This window comes from Melanaphis sacchari, unplaced genomic scaffold, assembly GCF_002803265.2.
Source record: "Melanaphis sacchari strain LSU unplaced genomic scaffold, SCAv2.0 Contig28_pilon_pilon, whole genome shotgun sequence".
NCBI classification, from domain to species: Eukaryota; Metazoa; Arthropoda; class Insecta; order Hemiptera; family Aphididae; genus Melanaphis; species Melanaphis sacchari.
Window position 1 is genome coordinate 2,031,180 of NW_020271162.1, and position 26,746 is coordinate 2,057,925.

At 33.1% G+C, this 26,746-nt stretch overlaps 1 protein-coding gene across 1 annotated transcript in view; it reads left to right on the plus strand.

Annotated features, from left to right (window-relative positions):
• The window catches only part of LOC112595642 (G1/S-specific cyclin-D2-like), a 57,013-nt gene that overhangs the window by 21,781 nt on the left and 8,486 nt on the right, over positions 1–26,746 (plus strand). The window contains exons 2-3 of the mRNA XM_025340925.1: positions 1,580–1,795; positions 17,811–17,976. Of these exons, the coding sequence (XP_025196710.1) occupies positions 1,580–1,795; positions 17,811–17,976 (382 nt within the window). The remainder of the gene's footprint in view (positions 1–1,579; positions 1,796–17,810; positions 17,977–26,746) is intronic.

Below are 26,746 nucleotides of genomic sequence, written 5' to 3' on the forward strand. Positions count from 1 at the left end.
GTATAATTTAGTGCTCCATAGTCGTTTTTCGTGTCCTTCGAACGGGTCGACCGGACGCATATATCACGCGTGGTCCAAAGGAAATGTCCGAAAACGCCGCCACTTGTTGTCGTTACGCAGCGAGTGCATGTTACACGGATCCTATATGTATACTGAGAACATAGTCCTAAATAACAAAACGGTGCTCCCCCGGAAACTGTATTGTATATACAAAAACCTACCGTCGCCGGCGGTTTCTTCCCATGGTTGTCGTAAAAATTATTTATATTTTATTTACCCCATTAATGATTTCACTCGACGCACGAGAACATTGCAGTTCGCAGCCACTTCGCGTCTTGCATAGTCGAGTACTTAACTAATAATACATATACTTACCTACCTCTATGTAATGCAATAGTACATATTATTTCAATAGTGCATGAAGGTGTATTGTTAATGCACTGTGTTTGCTGCGTGTGTGAATGCCGCGACCGCCTCCACCGGTATTGTTCGAGACAATAAAACCATCACTCGAAACGTATATCAAAACAAGGAAGGATGGCTCTTCCTGATTTTTTTTCGAAAAATGTGGTGTCGGATAGAAGCAACGGGTTTAGTGTGTATTTGTGTCTTGACTTTGGCACCTTGTAATTACTCGTCAACGTCCACGTCAACGACAATTTAATTTAAAGCGACACGACACCGGTTCTATCGTCAAAAAACCAGATAATTTCATGTTTACAATTTTTAAGACTTACATAACGTTGTAATATTATATAATTGAGCAACGTGGTGTGCCGTAGTATAGTAATTTTTATAAATGTTCATATAGATTTATGTTATTATTCCTAATTGATTTTTATTATTCTTTCGACGGATGTATGACGTGTTTCTTTTACACAATACAATGAATATATTTTAAATCTTCACTTATCTTAATTCCAATCGACTGCCCATAAGAACGATATCCTCATTTTTAGTTATTTAGCCGTTTACGCTGTGATAATACAATGTCTGTATATTGTATACTCATTATTATATAATATTCAAGCTTCAAAGGTTGTTGGTGTATTAGCAAAAACATGTAATACGTATTTTATCAAACATTTTAATTTTATCAATGTTTCTTTCCGGTTCAGAGATGATAAACGGCGATTACGAGTGAAAAATAACTCGTGTAAATAATAAACAACGTTCACAAATTAGTCGAAAATATAATGACGATAAAAATGGTAATAAAATTAATAGGTGTTGGTTAATTTGGAGTTCTGAGTACATAATTACAGCTCATCGCAATTATTTTTTTTATTGTATCTACTCGTAATTGAACGGTTGCGTTCTCGTTTCTCCGAAAACTTATTAACTTGTGAATATTGTATTCTTAATAATAATATGATTTTTATATTATAATCATATTATGTCTTGTATTCTAGCGTTTAAATGGAAACATAATTAGTTAATTATAAACCTATGTATGTTGAATTATATTATTGTAAAATTGATTATTTTGTAAGACATTTAAATACTATTTATATATTCTCATAAGTCTATTTTATTTGACTCAATATGGTAAACGTTGTGTGCTATTTTTGTTGTGCAGGTCTGCGAAGAGCAAAAGTGCCAAGAAGACATTTTTCCATTGGCCGTCAACTATTTGGACAGGTTCCTGTCGGTAAATCCGATCAATAAAAATCACCTACAGCTGCTGGGCACCACTTGCCTGTTGGTCAGTTCTAAACTTCGAGAGTCTGAATGCCTTTCCGTCGACCTTTTGGTAATATACACGGACAATACCATTACTTCTGAAGAACTATTGGTAAGTCGTTTGTTCGTTATATTTTTACGTTCAAGTTATTGTAATATTAAATTATTAACCCGATGGTCTGTGTTTTCTTGTTTCTCGCTCCTATTTGTCAATAATTGTCATTGCAAACCCATTGTTTTGGAGTCATCTCCGCTTACAATCGTGTTTTCGACGAATAGAAATAATTTTATTTTTATATTTTTTAGTATGGTTATTTAGGGTATTTTCTGATAAATACGTTATAATAATAGTTATTAATGTGTAAAATTACATGTATTCCAAAATTAAAACATCCATTTGTAAACATTTTTAAATTATAGATATCTTGGTATCTGAAATGTACAGGAATTCGGGTTTTATTATTGGTTTTTTTTTTTTTTTTTTTGTCTGATATTATTTCAAACATATTATTGTAATCTATCTTGATGTTATTTTGGCAAAAAAAAAACTATCAATTATACACAGTGGATTCATTCATTTCAGTATACAACATAATAGAAATGAATTATGAAATACACGCTTTGTTGAATTTGTTTTCTGGTTTTTTTTTCTTAAGTAAATCGGTATAATGTTTAGTATTCAGTGTTGCACACAGACCGCCAACGTATTTTAATGACGAATTACACAAATACAAATTAAATTAAATTCCTTAGGTTGATTTGACTTGGATAAAAGAAACATTTTATTAATGTGTGTGTAGAAATGATAAAAAATAATAAAAGTTTCATTGAATTCATATCGTATTTACTTGCCATGTATTCGATTCATTCGTTTCAATCGGTTAGAAAACATAAAATTTATAAATTACATCACGAACGCTGTTTATTTGAGGTACTGTGAGTGATGGTATGTGTAGGCATGTGATTTTGTGCCTAAAAAACGTAAAAAACCAGTTAGACAACGATTCCTTCCTAGTTCCATTTACCATCTATTTACCCATTTTAGAATGTAAAAATATTTTTAATGCAACATTAAATCATTTACCTATAATATAATTGATTTTCAATAAATATATCTGGCGTGGTTTGGGTTTACACTGTTTTGTGTTTACAGACATAATAATTAATAATAATAATAGTTATACTGTGTAGAAATATGAAAAACGCATAAATCTTATTTGACGAAGGTGAGTGAGGAAGGTCAAAGGGAGAAGCGTAATTTCGGGGTATACCCTTTCACGTTAATGTCTGGCGACGAAACAAGATCTCTCTGTCATCGTTGGGAATTAATATTGTTGTGCGGGCGGCTACTCCGACGCTCGCGAATTTTGTGTGTGGTGTGACCGACCGACCAAGTAGTTTGTATTATATTTTCAGTTATTTTTTTTTCGCGTATCGTATTTTTTTTTATGTCACAGTTGCGTGTGTTCTCGATACAACAACAGTCAACGTGATATTTTCGTGGAGAACAAAATTGATTAAAAAATAAATACTGTAAAAACGAAGATCTAATTTTTCTACCGTCGTATTTTAAATGTAATTAACCTAACACAAAGGTGAGACCGGTAAATTTCCGATATGTATGTATACTCGCACAATATTAGAATCAACTGCCGCAGACAAACACGGAATTGGGCGACAAAAAATAAAAAAATATCCGAATAAATTATTATCGACTAAGAGTGGTGTTGCTACTACGCCACCACCATCCATCGTCGATTATCGTTGCTGAGTAAGAGTGTACTTATATATATATATATAAGAGTTATGCTAATAAAGGGCGGTGGCGGCGTGTGGTACATATACTATGGTGACGCAGGAAACATTGGCCAGGTTTTTTTTTTAAATTCCTTCTTTCCCTCCCGAGCGCGTGCGAGTGTGTGTATGTGTTCTTCGTGATTTGGGTGCCCACACGGAAGACCACCACAATGGTTAAAGTGTACTAGACAGAGTGAGAGAGAATCAATGTTTTTGAAGAAGAAGAAACGATCGTTTGCGCGCTCATACTACTACTACCACCATATATATATATATAAATTATGTATAACAACCGAAACGTGAATGGTCGAATAGCCGAAATATTATTACTGCGTGTCGTCGTGGGAGGATTCTGTCGAACAAAAGGCGATGGTAATAATAATTATTATTATTGTAAAGGAGACGAGTCGAACGGGATTCGGGAGGGCGTAATAGAAATGAAAATAACGCGTAGTACGTATATGATGAAACGAATCGTTTCAAGAACGAAGCGCCGCCGCCGCTGTTGGACACCGCGACCGTGACGTACACAATTGTGGATTATTCGTTAAGATTTGATAAAAAAAATAAAAAATGTCTGCATTGAAACTCTTTGCCGTCTTTGTCAAGTTATGTCAAAGTCATTTCGATCGGTGTAGAGAAAATACATTCCCTTTTAAAGGTCGACAATTCTGTAATAATTAATATGCCGTGTGTGGGCTGAGGGACAGATCGATATATATCGATTAGCCCGCTCGATTGGATCAAATATAGGTAGGCATGCGTCAGACGATAGTAAGAATAATATTGATATGCATAGAATATTGTACTTATTATACAGTCCCATTAAAAAAAAAACGGAATTCTTTTAATCTTTTCGATCGCAAAAGGTTCGATATTACTATTTTTATTGTCGTAAAACAACTAACACGCAGACGTACGTCGTATTATAAATTGTTTACCTTTATGCGCTGCCCGGAGACGATGTTGTTTTTGTTGTTTAAACGCGCGACGTCGACCGGATGTCGGCCGTAGTCGTGTTTTCCTGGCCGCCGAAATGTTCGGGTTGGAATTTTTATTTTGTTTTTTTTTTTTCAATTGGACCGACGACGATAAGTCGAATATTATAATTTGACGCGACTCGTAGTCTACTAGTATAACATGTGAATAGAAAGGACCGGACCAGACCGGGTCGCGTGCATACACGCGTGCGTGTGGTGTCTGACGGGCGTCCTAAGAATATAATATTTTTGTTATTATCGTTATTATTATTGTTGTCCTGTTATAGCTTTGTACCCTGCGGGTGGGTGTATTGACGACACTATTATTACTATGATTATTACTACGTATCGCTGGTCGCATATAGTCGGAACATCAGACTTGGCGCTCGGCGTCTAGGAAAAGAAAAAAAAGAAAAATAAGAATACGTGTTTACCCTTTCGCGCCCACATCCCGAAAAAAGACCGTCTACACACGTAATGATTATAATACATATTATACACGTATATAGTTCACACTGTCGCCGACGCCACTAGTCGTTTGTTATTGAAATTATTATTTCTCGACCAGGTCCGTCGGTTGTATATAGTACGCGTGTATTGTATATAATACACGCTAGCCGATGCATGTATTGTTGTTTTATTATTATTATTATGATTATTATTGTGCTTAGATGTCGCCGCCGCCACGTATAAGGAAATCGTGATAATGCGTTCGCGCCACTTTGTTTTTTTTCCTCCTTTCAATAAGTCTTCCTGCAAGTCGTGTCGCGCGCGAGCACAATATTTATCGATTCGGACACACCGCGCTTCACAGGTTATTATTACCGTTGCCGTCTGTATAATAATATCGTATACGCACATAGTACTTATACCTATGTATCTTGTCTTGCGCGTGATCCTTAAGGAGGCGCTTGGTTGTTTGTTTGGTTTTTTTTCTTCACGATGACTCGTTTTCGGTGGGCGTTACAGGCCGCGTCGTATTTTATAAAGTATACGTATGCGCGCGCGCACTTTAAATCGCATTAATATCAACCGCCACTCGTCAAATTGATACATAACTTAGACCTGGGAGTCGTGTGTAATGATGAATGTGTGTGTGTGTTTGGTACGCGTGAGTCGTGTCTCCCTCTAATTGACGGTAAACGCGTCTTACGACTGTAATATAGGCCTCGTTAGCACAGCCGCCTCTCTGGTTCGTACGTCGTTTTAGTTCTCGCTTGTGCACTGTGCATGCATTTTGAAATAATTTTTATGAATGTAGAACATCTCGAGTAAAAATATAAAGAAACTTCTATAAATAAATAATAAAATTAGTCCGTGAATCTTTCATTTCACGCTGTGATATTTTAAGCGAAATAATAGTTAAGTATAATATATTATGTCGCACACTATTCGTTCAGTATCATCTATACAAATAGTGTGCGTTTCATGCGTACAATTGAATAGTCTCCGATCACATTACGTGATCAATGGTATAGAGAGCGTAGAGACGATTTGGAGTTTCACACCACGCAACGCAGTCTTATAAAAAAAAAAAAATCGTATATATATTCGATAAACATGTGTGGATACACCGCACGCATCGGCGTTACGTGTAGAATACAAAATGCGACGTTCTTATATACAATGTGTACGTCTCGTATGCGGATGCGTGTTGGTGCTGCTGGGGCGCATGTGTGTATTTCATTCGTTATGACGTGTGTGTAGTTGTAATGCTTAATGAATGGCGTGTGTATGTGTGTGTAACGTTTTTGCGTAAATGTTTCCCGTTTGGGTCCATTCATGTTTCCGGACGATGTCTTCGTCTGTAAAAACAAACTCTTGATCGGACGGGGGTCCGTATCTCTCTGTATGTGTGCGTGTGCGTGTTCGGTCAAAGAAGGGCAAAAAAAACTTGTCACATAAAACAAGTGTATTTATCGTTTTTTCGGCTTTCATTCATATGCGTGTGTCTACGGCAGCGGCTGCCGATGGCTAAAGCGGCATTCCGGCCGGGACTCGCACACTTAAAAACGTTATTATTTTTCCTTTGTCGACAAAACTGACGAATATAAAATAATAATCGTAATAGTATACAACAGCAGTGTACTCTTTACTGCTGTTCCCTATACTCTAAAACCTCCGTCATCGTCTCCTTATGTATGTACACATCAATATAATTTAATACATTTATGTATAACAAACTATATAATGTTATACCTATAATAATGTAAAGTGTTGTGCCGCTTTTGAAAATGTAATTTAAGATCACTGTGTCGGGAAACACTTTAAAATATTTGAAATCCGATTTTATTACGGGCACATAATAACATTACATGTTTACAATTTACGTAGAATTCACTCCGCGAGACCAATATATGCATACAAAGGAATGTTGTGCTAAAAAACACGTGACCAGTTTTAGATATAAAATTTGGTTTTAGTTTTTATTTGTAGAATTAAATCTGCGAGTAAATTTTTTTTGTTTTGTGTTTTATTATTTGTTCAAAGACCAGTTTTGTTTGCTGCGGGTTATACGATACGCGTATTTCTAATGTGTGTTGCTTAGTACCTATGTTGAATATAAGTATTTAAGTATGCATATAAAAACAATACTATTCAGGTTCAAACATTTAACAGCGATGACCTTCAACGATTGCAGAGTAACATTTCTAATGGATTTAATTATTATCTATTTCATATAAAAACGTCATTTATCGCCTCGTTAATAACTCAACATCGATGAGAGAGGCAGATTGGGAGTGTGTGTGTGTGTATGAGAGAGAGAGTAAATCTCAATTCAAGTAAATGATTTCTCGAAAGTGTATCTTATTTATAATATTATGTTGATAGTAGATGTACATTTTGTTTGTGATAGTGGACTTGTTAACCTCATCCTCCACATAGTGGTGCATTTGATTTGCAACAGCATGTCGTGTGTGTAGGTAGTTGTAGTAATAAAATTAGTATTATAGTAATGGCCGAGTCACAGTAGGTAGTAGTAGTAGTAGTAGTAGTAGTAGTAGTAGTAGTAGTAGTAGTAATAGTAGCATTCGTATAGTAATACGCAACAGCTGATATATTATTCGCTACCATACCGTTTTGCTTTTCCCCGAATCTATTAATTACTAAGGTCCGGTGAAGAATGTTTTTGAAATCATGCCGACAATTTTAAATAATATATGGCTTTTGTTGTTGTGCAAGGTCCTTTTGTGTGTGTGTGTTGTTTAAGGGCGTTATTACTAGCCTAAGGGTGCAACTACACTCTCAACCTGACCCTGGGGTAACTCATATAATGTTCCTCCTTATTTATTTTTTCTCTCTGTCGCTTTCTTGTAACTACTGCTCTGGCAACCCAAATGGACGAAACGTTGATTTATGATTGCTTGTTATTCTTGAAATTCCATTAATGCACATTTGTTATTATAAGTATCCTCCCTCAGTGAGTATACACTTGCAATATAATATATTTTATATAACTATTTAACTATATAGAATCGTTTTTCAAAACTCTGTTTAAACAGTATCAATGGACAATGCGTATACATAATATATTATGTATTATTATTATTATTATTATAGCGTGTGAAACATTGATAACAAATAAAGAAATAAACAATGCCACTTAATAATATCGAGATTTATGGTAATGAAATTGCCGCGAGATAATATTTTTCATATATTGTGCACGTATTGTACCTATTGTATCCTTCGGTTGTGATTATGCGTATCTTTCGAACTGGTTTTATCGTTGATATAAAAATGGATGATGGTCGACATGAAAGTATATTTATTGTTGCAATATTTGCTATTAATTTCCTGACCTAAATATAATAATATGATTTAGGTACTGCCGAAGTATTTTTGTCTCCATTCTACATAACTGTAAAGATTTTTTTATAAGTAATTGAGTTAAAATATAATTTTTCTTTATCAAACATTTGTGGAAACAACAAAGAATATCAAAACACTTTTAATTGACATTAGATATACTAGTTTAAAATATGTAAGTAGGCATGGTAATTTATAAATTATGATATATTTAATGCCGAGAATATTCCGTGTTGTAAATTATAATACGTTACGTTGTTATTTTTTTGTCTACTTCAAGTACACAAGACATTTTGTTTCGCAAAATTAAATTAAAATTTTTAGATTAATGCAAATAAAGGGAAAATACCGAACCATTATAAATTATAATGAAGCACGTTTAAACTGAAATGCAAATATAGTGCTTCTATAAAAAATTTTTCCCTCAGAAATTTACCACACGACTTCCCACATCGTAGACGAGTTTTTTGTGTGCATAAATTATAGTTTTTTTGCCAACAGGAAGTCAGCTTAATTGTGCACCTTGCGAATGAAACCCCATTAAAAATAGGCCTGTTTTGTTTTTCATGTTGTGCCGCTGTCGTTTTTAAACTATATTATTGAAACTAACACACACATATAGTCTTCTTGGGTTACATCACTCACAAAATTAGCAAGAGGATTTATAATTCGATTCGGCGGTCTCCCCGAGTAGGTTGATACGATAAGTACTAAAATATTCGCAAGACAGCGTTTTTTTTCTAATTTGTTGTTTTTTGCACTGTTTTTGAAATTCGAAATGTTGAATTTTACGAGTGAACACACGTATGGAAACAGATGAGTTAATATTTTCTCAAACAATATCGTTTTTAAGATGCTCGAGAACTGATAAAATAAAAAATAAAAATCTTTATCCACCTCAATAATACCACCATAGATCTTCGGTAATATTTGAACAAATGACATGCGATTGTGTGTTCATCTAAGACATAACAATATTGTGTTTTATTACAGTGCAGACTGCATACCTGTTATTGTGTGTTTCTGCAATCGGTCGAATGCTTGCGCGATCGCCGTCTGATGAGACACTTCCGGCGAGTAATTATATGTGATATAATAATATACGAGTATATCATTGCACGAATTGTCCTCGGTGTATATTTTGTTTCTTTTTTTCTGGTCGTTTCTGACTAGTTTCATATAATTACTCGTATTAGTTATTACAATAACAATAACTCAGTATTATAATAATCACAATGAATAATTCTATTAACATACTAGAGACAAGTATGGTTGACAACGGTACATTTGTCGGCGTTTGCCCGAAAATTATCGGAAAACGTTTCTGCCAACGTAGAACACTCACTGTGTGTGTGTATATCTCTCGAATGGTGGTAACCTTATAGAAAAACAAGAGCAAATTTGCATTCAGTAGTTTAACTTGTTTAGGTAAAAACATTATCACAATAATTTAATTTTCAAGTGAGTTATGAGCATTTTTGAACAAATTGTAATGTACACATTCAAATATAATATGTAACTCCTTGAAAATTAAATTATTGTAATAAATTAACAGAGTCGTCGAGAACACAGATAATGGTTACACAACACTTGAGTTTAATAATAGGTCAATTCACTCTGACGATGTGCAGAAAACACAAAATTGGAATTTCTGAATGTGCATAGTATAATATTATTATGTTGTATACGTTAGTGAAATAGGAACGCCACCACATGCGGGGGTGTGCGGAGTCTTCTCCGACATAATATTTTTATTGCTGAAACTCGGTCGCGCGATCGTATCGCGTTACATATTATCATTTTATAATACACTACTACTTTAAATATTGCGATAACAATAATAATATCTCGTTACACGGTGTGCGGTCCAGTCGGGTGATCGTCTAGTCGAGATTTCGTCATAAACCGTTCGATCCGTCCGCGGTAGTGTGTCGCGGCAGAGAATTTGTCGGTGGGAGGACGAGGGGGCGGCGCGTCGTGTGCACAGCTCGTTCAATAATAATAATAATAATAATAATAATAATAATTATACACTCGTCTTTTCACCGCCACCGCCGACTCTCAGCTCTCGCGCCTCTCGTCTTTGATGGTGGGAAGAGGTCTGCGGGGTGATACTATGACCGTGTGCGGTGCGGTGCGGCTGTCAGATAAATTTTATGAATGAAACGCATTCCAAGTACACACACACACACACACACACAGAGCAGCGGTCATATAATATAAATATATATACATAATATGTATTTATTATGTATATGTATATAATACATATGTGTGTGTACATATTATGTATGATATATATATATATATATATGATACGATACAAGTCTGTGGCGGCGTTCACCACTATAAATTATTATTATTATTATTATTATATTGTATACACTATTTTACATCGTGCGCGCAATGTGTTCTCATTAGCATTCTCGCCGCGTCGTGTGCGAACCGTCGCGGACATCGTCGGTCGGACTATCGAAAGATTATTACATAATATATTTTCGTTCGGGTGTCAACTTTTTCGTGTTTCACATTCGTCTTCACTCTTGTCGAAGGTTTTTATTGTTTTACTGTGTTCTATTTAAAGTATAATATATTGCATTTGTAACGTGCGTAGACTTCATTGGCCGAGAAAAGAGAATATTAGGCTTTCCTTTTTAAATAAAATTGAAAAAATTAAGTGCAGTAATACAAATATAAAATTCGTTATAAAATGGTAAAATTAGTAAAAATGCTTAAGGCATTTTTAATTCTAATTTGAAATTTCTTTAATGTTAATTTCCTAGGTTATTAAAAAAAAAAAAAACTTAATTTCAAATTTATAAATATTGGGTCATACCCCGTTTGATATCTATAATACTGGTAGTTATATTATAGTGCAATATATTATAATACAAATTTCAAAGAGACTGGATCGAATTCAGTAGCTCTCACATGTGTCTCACATCAGTCATCGTTGTTGTCTCCACAGCTCATTGGCCATGTTTTCGAGTCGTATCGGATATGGGTGAATAATTATTATTTATTTTAACATTCGTTTTCCGATGGTTTTGGGTCATGTGATATTTAATATCAGATCATATTTATTTTAAATTTGTATTTAATAGTTATATCGTCAACAATTTTCGCTCAAACCAGCAGCTTTTAATCGTGCACAACTTTTTACCGATGCTAAAAGATTATTTTTACCACCCGTAGTGTATTTAATGTCTTACAATTACGTTATAATTTCACCGAGATCGTAACGATGAGGCTCGTTAGTTTTTTATTGCCTTTGACGATTTCATGGGTAATGCAATTATATTACTCCGGTACGAATGTAGGTATACGTTATGTATGTATATAAGCAGAAATCATCGTACGTAGCTCTGATAGAAAATACATATTGACATCATTATATCAAAGCTAACATACGATGAATAGGCGTCGTTTTCTTCAATATGATGAATGATGATGTATACAAAAATGCGTACTTTGTACATATATATATATATAGATATTAGCAATAAAAAAAAAAACTAAAAACACATATACTATACCCTATAATATAATGAGGAAGTTTATTGTCGTTTTTAATAGAAAAAAAATTAATATTATTATATGCAATGTGTTTGCAACGTATAATATTTTATTTAGCCTTCTAATTTTTCAATCATCACGGATGTCAAAACACTACACTTCATTATCAGCCAATGGCAAATACAATGATTGTTGTTACATCCGTTCTAAAAATTAAAAAAAAAAAATGTAATATTGTGTGTATCATTATAAATGATCTTTGGTTTTGTTTCTTTCATTTTGGTGGTTTGTGGTTATAGCTTGATAATAAATAATAAACAATAATCGGGTAATCTTCAAATACATATTAATATATACCTATTTCTCGTCGTTTCAATTTCCTGTATTGGAAAATAATCATTATTATTATTTATACTATAAAATGCTCGTGAAATGTTGTATCGATATGTATTATTATTCGGAATACTTAAAGAAGCAGGTTATGTACCGTGGTCTATGGATATTATACAGACGACAATTTTTAGGCGCTTGAAATCGATTTTCTTAATACTATTATCGTGGTCAGACGCCAAATTGTAATAATATTTATTGTATTTACTTTGTACCTAATCGCTTTTTTTATATGATGAATCATGCAACTGTTACATTTTAAAAATGTTCATGTCTACCGTTGAAATAATTTAAATAAACAAGATAAAATTATAAATATATTTTTTATTATATAATTTGTTTTACCTATGAGTGTTTGTAAAATGTATTTATTTTGTTATAAAGTACTGATATAAATTTATTGATACATTTTCTTAACTCTTTAGTATTTTATTTGAATTTACTCGGCTGTCTAAGATGTGGTAATTTGCATTTATATAATATAATTCACACGCGCATGCACACCATGCACGCTTATTTAGCGTTTGTTATGTGTTTACAAAAAGTACACCTTACACGTTTTTCCCATTAGAAATAAATTGAAAATCATCACATTCACAGCGTTTGCTGTGTGTAATACCTATATGGATATCCATACGCTTTCGTTAACAAACACAATTTTTACTCGGTAAGTACTCGAAAATCGTTTTCGTCTTCTACCTCACGCCGAGGGCTTTATTATATATATAGGTACGTGTATCCATAAGTGCCGAAAGTTGATTTTATCTATGACAAATGTAATAAGTAAATTAATTGTTACGTAATTTGTTTGTAAATATTACTTGAGGGTGAGATGCTTAAGCTTTAAAAATGGTTATGACATAGATTATTTGATAGACATCGGGGTCGGGGCCACTGCGTGTGGTGATAGTATATAAATTATACATATATTGTAAATATATCATGCAGTCATCTCGTTTGGTTTTCGTCATCGTATTTTAGTTTTAAAGTTCCCTTGCATGGAGTATCGAAACAAAGAAAAAAAAAAAAGGATATATTGGTAGGTACGAAGATAGGAAAAAATCAATAGAAGAATAGATCGGTTTTATACTTGTATACAACAGTAGCGTATCAATGTACTGGCAACTATCGGGTCGAACAAAACGCGCGTTGTTCGATATCTTGAGCGTACAGATTTGACCGTTCTGTATGTATGTTACACGGACATAATACAATATGTATAATACCGCTGTGGATGATGTATATATATACTATTTTCCTGTGTATAGCCCGGCCAAATAATACTTATTATAATATAAAATATACACACAGGACGACGAAATGCGACTCAACGATGCGGCGACGGCGGTATATTCGTCGTGATTATTATTTTTCCGTTTGATGACGGCCAGGGGCGCGGAGACCCGACTTCCCTTAATAGCTTATAGTTGTAGTATACGACGATGCTTTTTACATACAGAGGTATATATATGCTCTACCACCAGCGCGGCCATTCCACGGTATGATTATAACAATAACAAAACGACAGGTAGACACATATACTGTTCTCGTATGTATTATGTGTGTATGTATTATAGTGGTGCAACCACCACACCCATGATGATTGTACGCCGCCGCCGCCGCCGCTGTTGAGCCGTTCTCGGTAAACATATTTCTCCTTTCTTTAATAAAACCCCCCTTAATACTTCGTTCAAATATCGCCGCCACCGTTGTCATCGTCGTTTTCGACAAAAATCTCACAATATACACATTAATATGACCGAGCACATTCCAAAAAGTCCTTCTCCCTTGTCAACTTCCTCTCATTGCTTGTTCTCTCTCATCCTTCGCCGCTGTATTTCTATAACTATATATTAAACATCGGTTTTCAGCACTATCGCGGTGGGGCATACCTTTGCAGTTATTATTGTTTGTGTAACATCAAACATAATAATATACCGACCATACGTGTATAAATTTTACACAGAAAGTGGTTTCGAAGGTAAAGGGAAATCGATTTCCACATAAATATTTGGCAAATGTATCGAGAAATAAAATCTACGAGACATATTCAATCACGATAACGCCGTTTTTTTGAGATTTAACGAGGAAACAATACGCGTATACGTGTCCACCTGTACGCATAAACATATACGAATTCACCATTTTTTGTTAAACTCGCTCTTTAAAATCCTGTATCTTCCTCAAGATCCCTGCGTATCGTTTGAGAAAGAGACTAAGACCGGCCGCAGCTGATACGCTGAGCCGTATTCAATTGATTACCATCGGTTGGTGGTATATAATATTAAATATATATATATGAGCGTATGTGTGTATGTATATATCTATAATATATTCCTGAGATTAATGCTGCAGGATAAAACGACTGCCGCCGGTCTGACTGACAACACTATTAAAAAAAGGGTTGTACTATATATTTATATATTGTGTGTAAACGGTGAAGAGAAGTCGACCTTGAATGGGTGTCTTTAGTCGTCAATCGAAAACGGATCGAGTTTGTAATGAATGGAACGGGTTAGTCAGTGCGCATGCGTTAGCCGCGTTGCTCATTATTAAACGCATATAATATTATAAAGGACGCTGTCTGCCGCCGGGTTTCGAGCCTGTTGTACAGGATAAGCCCCACGTGCAGTAAACGCCGAGTGACACTCATAGAGAAATCCACGAGCGCCGGCTACGGCGGTCGTGGTACATAATATAATATTGTGCGGTTGTCGAGTACAAAAGCGAAGGTTTTATAATAATATAATATGTAAAGCAGTGTGTCTGCATCGATTTCGTCACACAAAAGTCGTCATTTGTCCCTGCTGCTACCCGTACGGGGCGCGTCGGAGTAAATCGTATTCGCGTTATAATAAATGCGTACAATATAATATTACAATGTCGTGTAAAATGTCTTTAAAACCGCTGTTGTGTTACAGTGCCCTCCTCTCTCTATCTTTGCATCTATCGTCCATTATATTCCAAATGTAGGTACCTATTATGTGTGGGGGAGGCGTAACCTGTCGATCACGTCGAATGACGCTGCTGCGTGCAGTGTGTGGTACGCGCTACGCATACTTACTGTATAATCGGCTTCTGAAGTCTTGCACGGCGTGTCCGGCGCGTGAATTATAATGTATCGCGTATAATAATGTGTATATGGGCACATCTAATATTATAATTTCTGTATAGCCATCCATGTGTACACTCTAAAGATTGTTGCGCCTAAATTGTGTATCCGCCCGCGTTAATGAGCGACGGACAGACGGGCCTGAACGTGAAACTTGGGTTATTTTTATTGTTTTTTATTATCGCTATACTTAAATGTTATAAATTATATTGTGCGCCATTATTTTTCACTCCCGTTGGTTTTATACGGCGGCAGTGATAGTATAGTAATATATTATTATAGTAATATAATTTAATATGCGTGTTGTTTTTTCATTTTTCTGTCGATCGTGCATAGTGGGTATGCGAGGAATCGAAAACGGTGTATATAGGCACATACGCACTAATATATTAGTGATAGATATACACTATAAATATATATATATATCTACGTTATATTTTTTATAAGATATTATATTAGTAGTAAGTAATAGAATAGGTATATAGAGGTCGATCGGCCGCCGGTTGTAGATATATATCATATAAATAATAATATATAATACATATATGTATATACGATATCGAACGGCCCCGTGGTGTTTACACGGCGGTGGCGGCGGCGGCGACGAGCTATTAAAGGGGAAAAATCTTATAGGCGTCGGACAATGTTATCTGAAATATTAATCTGTACGTTTGGCTCGAGGGCCAGGTTTTTTCTTCTTTTCTTTCGTACTACAATTTCGATCTATTGCTTATAGATTTTTTGTTAGAATATTACGCGGTTTGTGATCAATCGTCGTCGATGGGTTCCAATAATAATAGTTGACTCCGGTTGTTTCTCTTCTTCCTCCTCCTCCAACACAGACTCTTTGCTACTACCATTGCGTTCATTAGCGAGGAATGCCAAAATATCACGGGTGTCTTTGGAAACAGTTTTTAAAATAAATTGTGTTTATCTTTTGTATACACGGTTTATTACATGGTACCTAACTACCTATATGATACTGTTAATAAACGTAATGATTTTGTTTACAAACCAACAAAAATTAAAACTCTCTACTATATTATGTATTTTTTTTAAACCGTAAAATAAGTTGTTACTCTTTGTATAATATAATATGTATTAAAGTGATTTAACGAACCTTTTATTTTTAATGACTTTAATTTATTTAGTGACTGTCTTAGCCCGTCTACTGATTTAATAATTTATGTGACCAAATGTATGTTTTCTTTTACACCATATTTTATTTTAAACAGTATAAATTAAATTGTGTAATAGTGAACACAAAGCCCAAGATGTATTTTAGATAAACGTTGTTCAAAAATATTTAAATAAATACCACTTAATAATATATATAAATATTATATAATGTCATTACATATTATTACATTTGTTTTCGTATATAAATTAAATTATTGTTTTCACTATAGTGTTCATTGTCCGCGCAAGAACAAAATGAATAAAGTAATATCATCACGTCATATATTGATAATAATAATCATTATTGTAGTCGGTGAAAAAAGAACTCATCAAAAATGCAGGCTCTTGAAAGCACTTAAATTGTCTATACGGAACGCCGTGCAAGTATAATGTACACTTTACACCCGTCGGACTGCGTCTGTATATCGTATTATGTATTATCTTCGCGGGAAACGTGCAACACAAAAGAACAACAAAACGAAACCTCCTCCGCGACGGTCATCGTAACATTGTATTTTATAATGTAATTTTATTTATTATTTCCTGGTTTGGTCCTGAATTGAATTCGTTGTCCTGAGTCTGACTCTTAAGATGAACATAATAAAATACACACGAACCGCATCCGCTTATAAGTGATGTTGGGTATGTCTCAAGAGGGTTTCTTCTCGCGTATATTTTATTGTACATCGTTTACACACAGCACGTCGCGACCGGTATTAGGGGTCGCAGTGATTTTCGAATTCTTGGTACACGGTTGAATAGAAATGAAGTAAAAAATGTATCATACAACGATAAATATTCGTTTTGAAACGATTTTGACTTTTGAAACGTCGATATACCATTCCTCCTCCTTCACTCGTCATCATATGTGCTGCTGTATGCATGCCTATTTATATCATATGTTGTTTTATTATGTTATATATATATATTTATATATACATCAATGATTTTCTCTCTTACTAGACGGGTAATGAGTATAATGTACATTAATAATTGGGTTCATATATAAAAAAAAAATATATTATTAAACAGTATGTGATTTATGTGTGCACCCGGCGGGGTGTGCTGTAGTCGAACGAATGTACTATATATTATTATAAACGTTTTCCTGCATACCACCGACGCCGCTAGTCGACAGCCGCCTGTTGCTGCAGTGGTAATGACGATCGTGCTTGATGACGATGGGAACTCTTATACTTGTAACTTGTAATCGTCAAATGACTGATTAATTGATTATTATTATTACTAATATTACTATTATTATTATTATTAATAATATTAATGTGTATGTGTATGTGTATATAAACATTGTATAAGCTATAACACCATCGTTTGGCTTACAGATGTGGGAATTGCTCCTGTTGAGTATCTTGAAATGGGACGTGTCCGCGATCACGGCTCACGACTTTCTATGGTACATACTTAAAAGACTGCACATGGACACGGCCAAGCCATTTGTGGACGTTGTTATCAAACACTGCGGCACGTTCATCGGCATGTGCGCCAGAGGTAAGTCTTAACAATAATACACATAACTATTTAATTAATTTTAGTGCATTGTATATAGTGATATTGTGTCATAATTGATATGCTTTACGCGGTGCCATATATAAAAAGATGGAAGTATAAAAAAAAATTTAATAAAATAAAATTTTCATTTCATACATAATATAGAAACCACGCGTTATTTTCGAAAATTACAAAATTGGAAAACTAAAACGAATTTCTTTCCACTATTTTTTATCAGATTTTTGACTGGTGACAATTGATACAATGTAGCTTCTGTGGTTTAATTGATAATTTTGTTGTCCTTTTAATTTTAAATACGTATGTCTTCAATTCAATTTAGTAATTGTAATTTGAAGGCTTAAAAATGATTTGAGTAAACTGATTTTATTTTTTCATAATAATGAGTAAGTACTTAGTTAATAATTAAAAATTAAATTTTTTGTAGCTTATTTTTGAAAGTTAAAATACTTGACTTAGTCATATTGCGTTATTAATTTATTAGCATCAAATTTTAGCCTATAATACCATAATTTTTTGTTGTTATTATAAAACTTTTGCTTGTACTCGTATTTGGGTTTTTTTATTTATTTTTTCATTCAGAAAAAATCGAATGTTTTTATTTTTATATGTGTATACTTAATTGAAACAATTTGTAAACTTCATTAAAAGTAATAATGGCGTCCAAATATAGTCGATTTTAACTTAAAATTGTGTTAAGTGTGAAATATAAAAATTATTGCATTTAATTTCGTGTATAGAGACGAACGTTTCTAATTTTATTTGTTCAAGTAGTTAATTATGCATCTGTATTTCTCCGCGTATAGAACTTAATGCATTATTATAGGTGCTTTTCAATGAACTTATGTAAAGATTTGCATATGTAACCATTTATATTTTGCATTATAACTTATTTAATGGTCACTTGAATGTATTTTATATATTTAGGCTTCTCTCCGACCTATATCCGCTATATAATTTCTCAGATTTTGACTTTTTTTTAACCTTAAAAAAGCTAACATTTCAAGTGAATTATAAATATTTAAAAGAAAATAATAATTATATTATTTTTATAAAGGCACGCATGAGTATTATACAAATGTATACAATATATATGTATATACTTGATTATATCAACCTTATTTGGTCTCTCGCAATGTGGCATGATGCTTAGGGACCGGTTTACGTTGAGCGGTGGTAGTTTAAACCGTACTTGCAATCTTATCTCGACATCAAGTGTGTGTGTGTGTGTGTGTGTGTGTGTGTGTGTGTGTGCGTATCGCTGTCTGTGTATAATGTGAGTTGAAAAAAAAATGTAGATGCTTAACTCTATAAAAGGGTTACGGATTTTTATTTGCGGATTTGCTTGACGCTAAACAACTGATGTAAATTAAAATATTATAAGCGTGATGAATGCTCCTTCACGCCATGAATAGTGATACAGAAATTAATGAATACTTACAATAAAATAATAAATGGAAGACCGTCGTCGTTATTTATAATCGTATATGTACCAAAATTGAACAAAGTATAATAATCATAATTACATTTAAAGTCGATAGAGCGGTGTTTGTATAAAGATAATCATGGGACGGCGTGTGAACATTTCGAGTTGTTTCGTCGCGTTCCAGATCCATCCCCCGCTGTAAGCGATTTGGCTACATAGAAGCGGGATTTCGTTATTATGTTTATTATCTAATTATTTATGTGTTTAATAATAGTTATAAACGCCACCCCGACCGCATTATATAACTGACGATATTATAGTAGATATTAAAACATACATTAAAATTGTTTTTCAATTCTTTCCACACTGCGCATCTATTCATGCACAGCCAATATTTTCATACAATTCGGAGTACAAACAAAGGATTCATGTATCGTAATTATGGATTTTGGTTTGGTATGTATTGTATTATATTCCATGTGGAAAGACGATCGATATAATGTAGTATTATTATCAGACGATGTCCTCGTCGATGTACCGTGTTTTCAACATTAATTCTTGGCCAGATTCGCACGGTCGATATAGCGCATGTCGTAATAAAAACGATAAATAATGATGATAAAAAAAAAAATCGGAGGCGGCTGATTATTGCTACACGATGACATTTATCCGTGTATAGAGGTGGTCCCAGCGTACATGTATATAGCTAATATATATTATTATGTATTAACCTCCGCCGCACTGCCGTTTGCACTGTCCGAAACGCGTCTCATTGTCTCGCACGTCTGTATGCGCGCACTTCGTGGAAAATGCCACGTAACAATCTCAAAAGAAACATGCCGAATGAAATATGGTTTTCTTTTTTATGATAATGATTTTAATTAAAATAATAATAGTATCGTCATTATTATTATTTCTATTACTTCCAACATCCTTACCCCCCTTCGCGCGCGCGCGCGCGGGTGTGTGTATCATATTCACAACATTTACATAATATTATACTTATTCCCACCGATTAAGTCACCGATGCCGCCGCTGTCGATTGCAATTCGTTACAGATTTTGCGGACGTTTTGATGCTTATTGCTGCCTCTGCAGCAGTACCCACATATACGTATACTTGTGTGTGTATGTGTAGTGGACTGCTCTGTCGTCGTTAAAATACTAAACAAACAAAAAAATATATATATTTTATATCAAATCAAAAAGTGTCAATAAAACATTTTCAAGACAAAACTAGACGGCGATGCGACGGACGTTATGTATATGATATATGTGACGCATACGCGCCGACATATATGCATAAAATATCGTTGATAAAACACACTTAATATTCGTTTTGAACACTTTAAACGTACTTAAAATAATTGTATCGGTGATGGTTATTTAAGTTATGTTTTAATGTCTTGGTTTCGATTTTATGCCCGACACCCTCTTCCCGTTACCGTATACATAATAATTTCAACAGTCGATGTGGTCGTCCCGCGTCGTTGTTATGTGCGCTGCGTATATTATTATAATACACGTTCATGTCCCTAGGAAATGTGAAATGTGTATAACACGTGAAAAATGTTAATTTCGAAAATATTATACTATTCAGGCCTCCCATAAAACCGTCTATGTGTATATACACGGCGGCGGTATAATACATTGTGGTTTGTGTTTACGTTATTAACCGGAAACTACTTGTGCGACCAAGAATCCTCCGGGTGGTTTGTTTTTCATTATCTGTCCACAAGGTCAAACAACTTGGATATAAACAAAAATAAGGGTTGTGAAGGTCTTATTATATTATTATTTTTTATTCTTCGTTGGGAATTAGTAATATAGTTAGGAGACGAGACGCGACGCATATATAGGCTGTAAGCGATGGCGACGACGACAACGACAACGATGACGACTGGTTCAATGACGCAGGGTCAACCATTATCATGCGTGCGGGCGCGCGCGTGTGTGTAAGTATCTAACATATACAAATTATATTCATCCCTCACTGTTGCTGCCGTTCATCGTTATGCTTACAATAATGAATGGAGGATGTATATATAAACCTTGACGTTTCAATGAGAATGCTTTAAATTTTTTTTTTTTTTTAAACAGTATTGAATTCGTCAAGAGAGAAAGAGTCAGATAAATACAGCAGCGATTTCTATGTTTCATATATATTATTATACGAACAGGCGATTTCGATTAGTGGGAGGGTGAAAAAAACAAACCCGAGTAACTGCGATATAATATAAGATTTTTTTCAGTTTTTTTTTTTTTTTGTTTTTTTTTTAAAAATATTTTTTGTTTTATTTTTTTTCCATAATATATAATACATACAATACGGTCTATGATGTTTTTCTCTTCTCATACATGTGTTGCTACACCGTACATAATGGTTGTGTGTGTGTGTGTCATCTTGGGAATATCTTTGCGGAGTAAACATATGTGCGCGTTGCACGGTTTTTATGTGATGTTGTGTCGTATGTCGTATCAGTGTGACGACAGAAAGTCGCGTCCGTGGGGCCTAGTGAAAAACCGTAAAACCACTGAATGCTTGTCGTCGACAACGATGCTCGTGGTCGGTCGATAATTTTCTTCTGTTAAAAAAATAATAATGACATTTAGTCGGATTTTTGACGCCAACCGGTGTGTTAACGAGTCGTCTCGATCTCAATCTTTGAAAAACATTCATAAAGTGCGTGTATCATAATCCCGTACTCTTACCGATTTCAATCTATTATCAAACTCAAGTTTATACCGGTTTCGACCTATATCGACATCGGTGTAAATAAAAAAAAATATTATTATAAATAAAATAATATTGGTTTTTAATCGTTAATCGCTTAAAAAATAAATAACTACGGATTTTAACTACGATAATTGCTATTTTTAACTTAATCATTAATCTAATTTATTTTTTGTCAACAAATATAGAATTTAGATCACATTCTTGTCGACTAAAATGGCCATTAACGATTTCAAATATTACCATAGACTGTCGATTCGTTGTCGCTTACCACGCGGTTTTTCGGTACTCATGCGTATGTTTGATTCTTGCTATCATAATTTATTAATTATTATTATTATTATTTATTATTATCATCATTACTTTAATACCGCAGAGCCGCCGACTATAGAATACTACCGAGTTATCGGTGGCAGTAGACGCGATTTTTTGTCACACGTTGTTGTTTTCTCATGTGTCTGTGTGTGTGTATATATTGTACCCTGGCAGAATATACAACACATGCTGATAGCATCAAACGCAGCCGCCTCGCAACTCCACGTTAGTTCGGGGTACGGTAATATCACGTACTATGCAGAGCTGCGACCGCGGTGGTCTCGCGTTATTATTATTATAAAATATAAATATTAATTTTATTCGTGTTAATTATCCGTTTTTATTTCTCAGGATTATTATCTGGCCGGCTAATAAAGGTGTTTGTGCTCGGATAACGCCCGTGCTTAATATGGCGGTATATCTACACAATACTAAGTACATAAACACACGCGCACGCTCGTTTTTTTTTTACAATATATTTTTTTATTATTTTTAACTGTATGGCATTATGTTTTAACTTAATGGCGTATTTCGTTTTATTTTTATAGAGCTTATAAAAATATAACAATACGAGTTTTTTGACATTATAAAACTTATGTACGTCGAACAAGCTAAACTATACTCTCTCATCGATTCCATTTAAACAATTCGTTAATACATTTTAGTGTTTGTATATTATATATACTTGATAAAACCGTTTTTTTTTTTTAAATATACGACGTTTCATTATTACACATACAGAAATATCTGTTTCAACCCGTTATTAATCGCTTCAGACTCAGAAATAAATATTTGTAGTTAGGAGTTGTTTTTACTATACATGTGGTGGTAAATGGGGTATTAATACTTGTATATAATATTTTTTTAAATACTAAAAAATGTTCGAGTTGTTTTCTAATGAGATAATAGTTTGTCCCCCGTGAAGGATATTAATTCATGCGTGTAGTCAGTCTCATCAGATTAAAATTGTTAAAATATAGAAGAATTTTAGATATGTTTATATAAAATTATTATCATAATAAATATTTTATACATAAAAATATCTGTATATTATTTAAAATTAAAATAATATATTTGTAATTTGTACAAATGGATTAAGTGCGTGTACAATAAAATATCAAAAGTTAATTATTAAATAGACTTTATACTGTAGGAACCTGTATAATATTTGAGTAATTCAGTAAAGATATTCGGGGATCTATGAATTATAATTTATTTTAGCTAGATAGCTTCAGAAAATATATCATTGATAATAAGTTGTAGTTTAAATCTTTCATTGTATTCACTTACATTGCATACAATATTACTACACGATCTTATTATATGCCTATTATGTCTATGTACGACTGTATTAAAGTATTTCGTAGTTCTTTAGTGTGTGGATTGAGGTAGTCTCAGAACTAATAAAATTTACATGGTGTTCTAATGTATTGTTAACATTTCAAGTATATGTGTATTATGTACACAGATGACTATACTATATCTAGTAAGCATTATTCCTATACTTCCTTATTAACTATTTATGTTTATAGTTGTAACTGTGTCGCACATCCGTGATCTATTACTGAACAATACGTAAATATTAGCCCTTTACATTCGTTTATAGCTACTTATTCTTTTGTACTTTAATGTTTTAAAATTAATTTTATAAAACTAATCTTGATCGATAACATTAATATAATATATAAATATAAGTATATACCTAAGTATTATACTATGACATTATTATGTATCCAAAGAGGGTCAATTACGTATAATAAGACAAAGTACGTTGACACTGCTGGCAATAGCCGATGCCCGGGCAACTAGTTTCTCCTTTTCGGTTTAATAAATACATTGTACATATATATAATAATATCTAGTATATACGCATGCATTATATTATGAAAAAGAAGATGAAAAAAAAAGCTACACGTACAATTACCGATAAATTGGAATGCGATCTAATATAGCCAGCCGACGGTGGACTTCTGAAAATAGTCGAGACAGTGTGGTGGCATTGTTCGAAAACCTATAGTCCTTGAACGGGGTTCAGGTTTTGTTGACATTCCAGACGTCCGGGAGTTGGTGGATACCTTTACTTAAAGTACCATAATATAATATATTATATGGTCCCTTCAAGGTCTCTTTCGAAAAAAAAAAGTCGTGATATCACTTTTTTTCTTCATACACGCACGCTCAACGTAAACATTCGCTTGTTTTTACAGGATTTGTGCGTCGCATAATAATAACTTGTTAGCGTTGCATTGTAATACCTATATATTACTATTACTATTATGTTCGGTGCAACGGTTTATGTTGTCGCTGCGTTACAACCCCCTTGGACGTCTCCCAAAAACAAAATGGCGGTCAAGTCATGATAGTTTGGAAAACCTACTGACTATCTCATCACATTTAACATTGTGATCACAACGTATTTGTGTATTATATGTGTTGAGTTTGTATAAAAAATTACGACTCAAAAAAATGTAATAAGACAATATTTTGTAAGTTATACAATATCCTAAATTATATGTTTGTATTTGTTTATTCGTATGGCGAAAAACAAGGCAACAATAATATGATACTATAATTATGAGCTCTTTAAGAACAGTGCATTTAATAAGACTCAAGCATATCGAATGTTTGGCAATTATTTTATCTATTTTTTTTTATCATTCGTATCGTAAAAACAGTTGATTAAATAAATAAAAACCAAATTAACTTTTTTTTCAAATTCATCATATCAATTTAATTCTATTTGCCTGTGCGTGGGCAAAAGTAACAAAAAAAAAAAAAAAGGTAGTCATTGTTAATTATATTCATTGTGTATATATTGAATTTTATGGATGTATAAAAAATATATAGTAAGAATGTATAAATTTAACTAAACACATGACAAGATTAACTTTTTAATTACCGACTTATAATACTATAATTCTTAGTGAACACGTTTTTGATTATTTCAATTATTTTAATTGCACCTAAATTTATCGTTTAGTTTTAAGTGTATATATTTGCATGAGTTCTGATAGATGCAAGTAATTCGATGTTTTATAATGTACTTTAGTAGCCATAAATTCAAAAATAATTTTTATACATATGACTATTCAAACGTCAATTAAGTACAAAAAACTCATAAAATTTATAAAAATAATGTGATTTTTTTTTATCGTGAATACCTTTCTTGTCCGTGATGACTGCAAATATTTTTAACCTAATTATCTGGGTTGAATTATTGCTGACAACATGACCCAGATCCAAAAAACCAAATTATCAGGGACAACCTGGATATAGTGCCGTTCACATTTAATCGTTTAGAAATGTTTCGGAATGCATTCTCTTAGTTTTTTTTTTTTGTATTTTTATTATTATTAACAATTTATATAAAAAAATTTCGTGTCAAATTTAAATAAAGCATATTATTGTATATTAAAGACGGCGCGGGTTACAAGGTAATATCACAAAAATGAGACCAATAAAATACTGTAGTAACATTCTAACGAGCCGCTTACACATGTTTTTTATTACAAGAGTATCATAATAAAATGTGTGTACATTTTTATATGTAGGCCCTTAGCAGAAGATAAAAAATATATACATTAGAAAAATATGGGTTTAATGTCGCTATTTGTCATAAATACTGTTATCATTCAACTCTGATTATTATCCGTAAAATCTCTATAAGACGTAATTTATTAGTATTTTTGAACTTTTTTTATTTTTTATCGTGACTAATTTTGATAAGTATTTTAGTTAATCAAATGTTACTACTAAAACGGAAGCACATATTTTGGAAGGCTACGTCTCGCTATCCTGTGATGTGACAGGTCAGTTATCAGTGAATCGTATTTTTGGTTGAAACTATAAAAAATATTCCTGTTTTCGGTAATGTTTATTAACTATAAGTTGTTTGGACGAACTTCAAGGATTTCCAACCAAAATTAATATATTCAAACATCAAATAATGAAATTCTAGAAAGTATAATCAAATATTTTAGAACCGACTATATAATAAAATAGTGTATATATTTTAATAAATTCCTTACGCATAAATATTTAATGATCACTATTCTCTAATATATTACATTATTTTGAACATTATAAAACAATATAAAATATGAAAAACACGAACGCACATGATCATTACAATGTAGTGAATTCAGATTTTTTTACATATTTCGATTTACTTATTGTTATATGCATACTAAAATCCGTGCGTATGATTAAATTGTAAATTACATATGATATATCAAACTCTCGCTTCGGTTTTGATGTTGTATATTTGGGTTTTGTAAA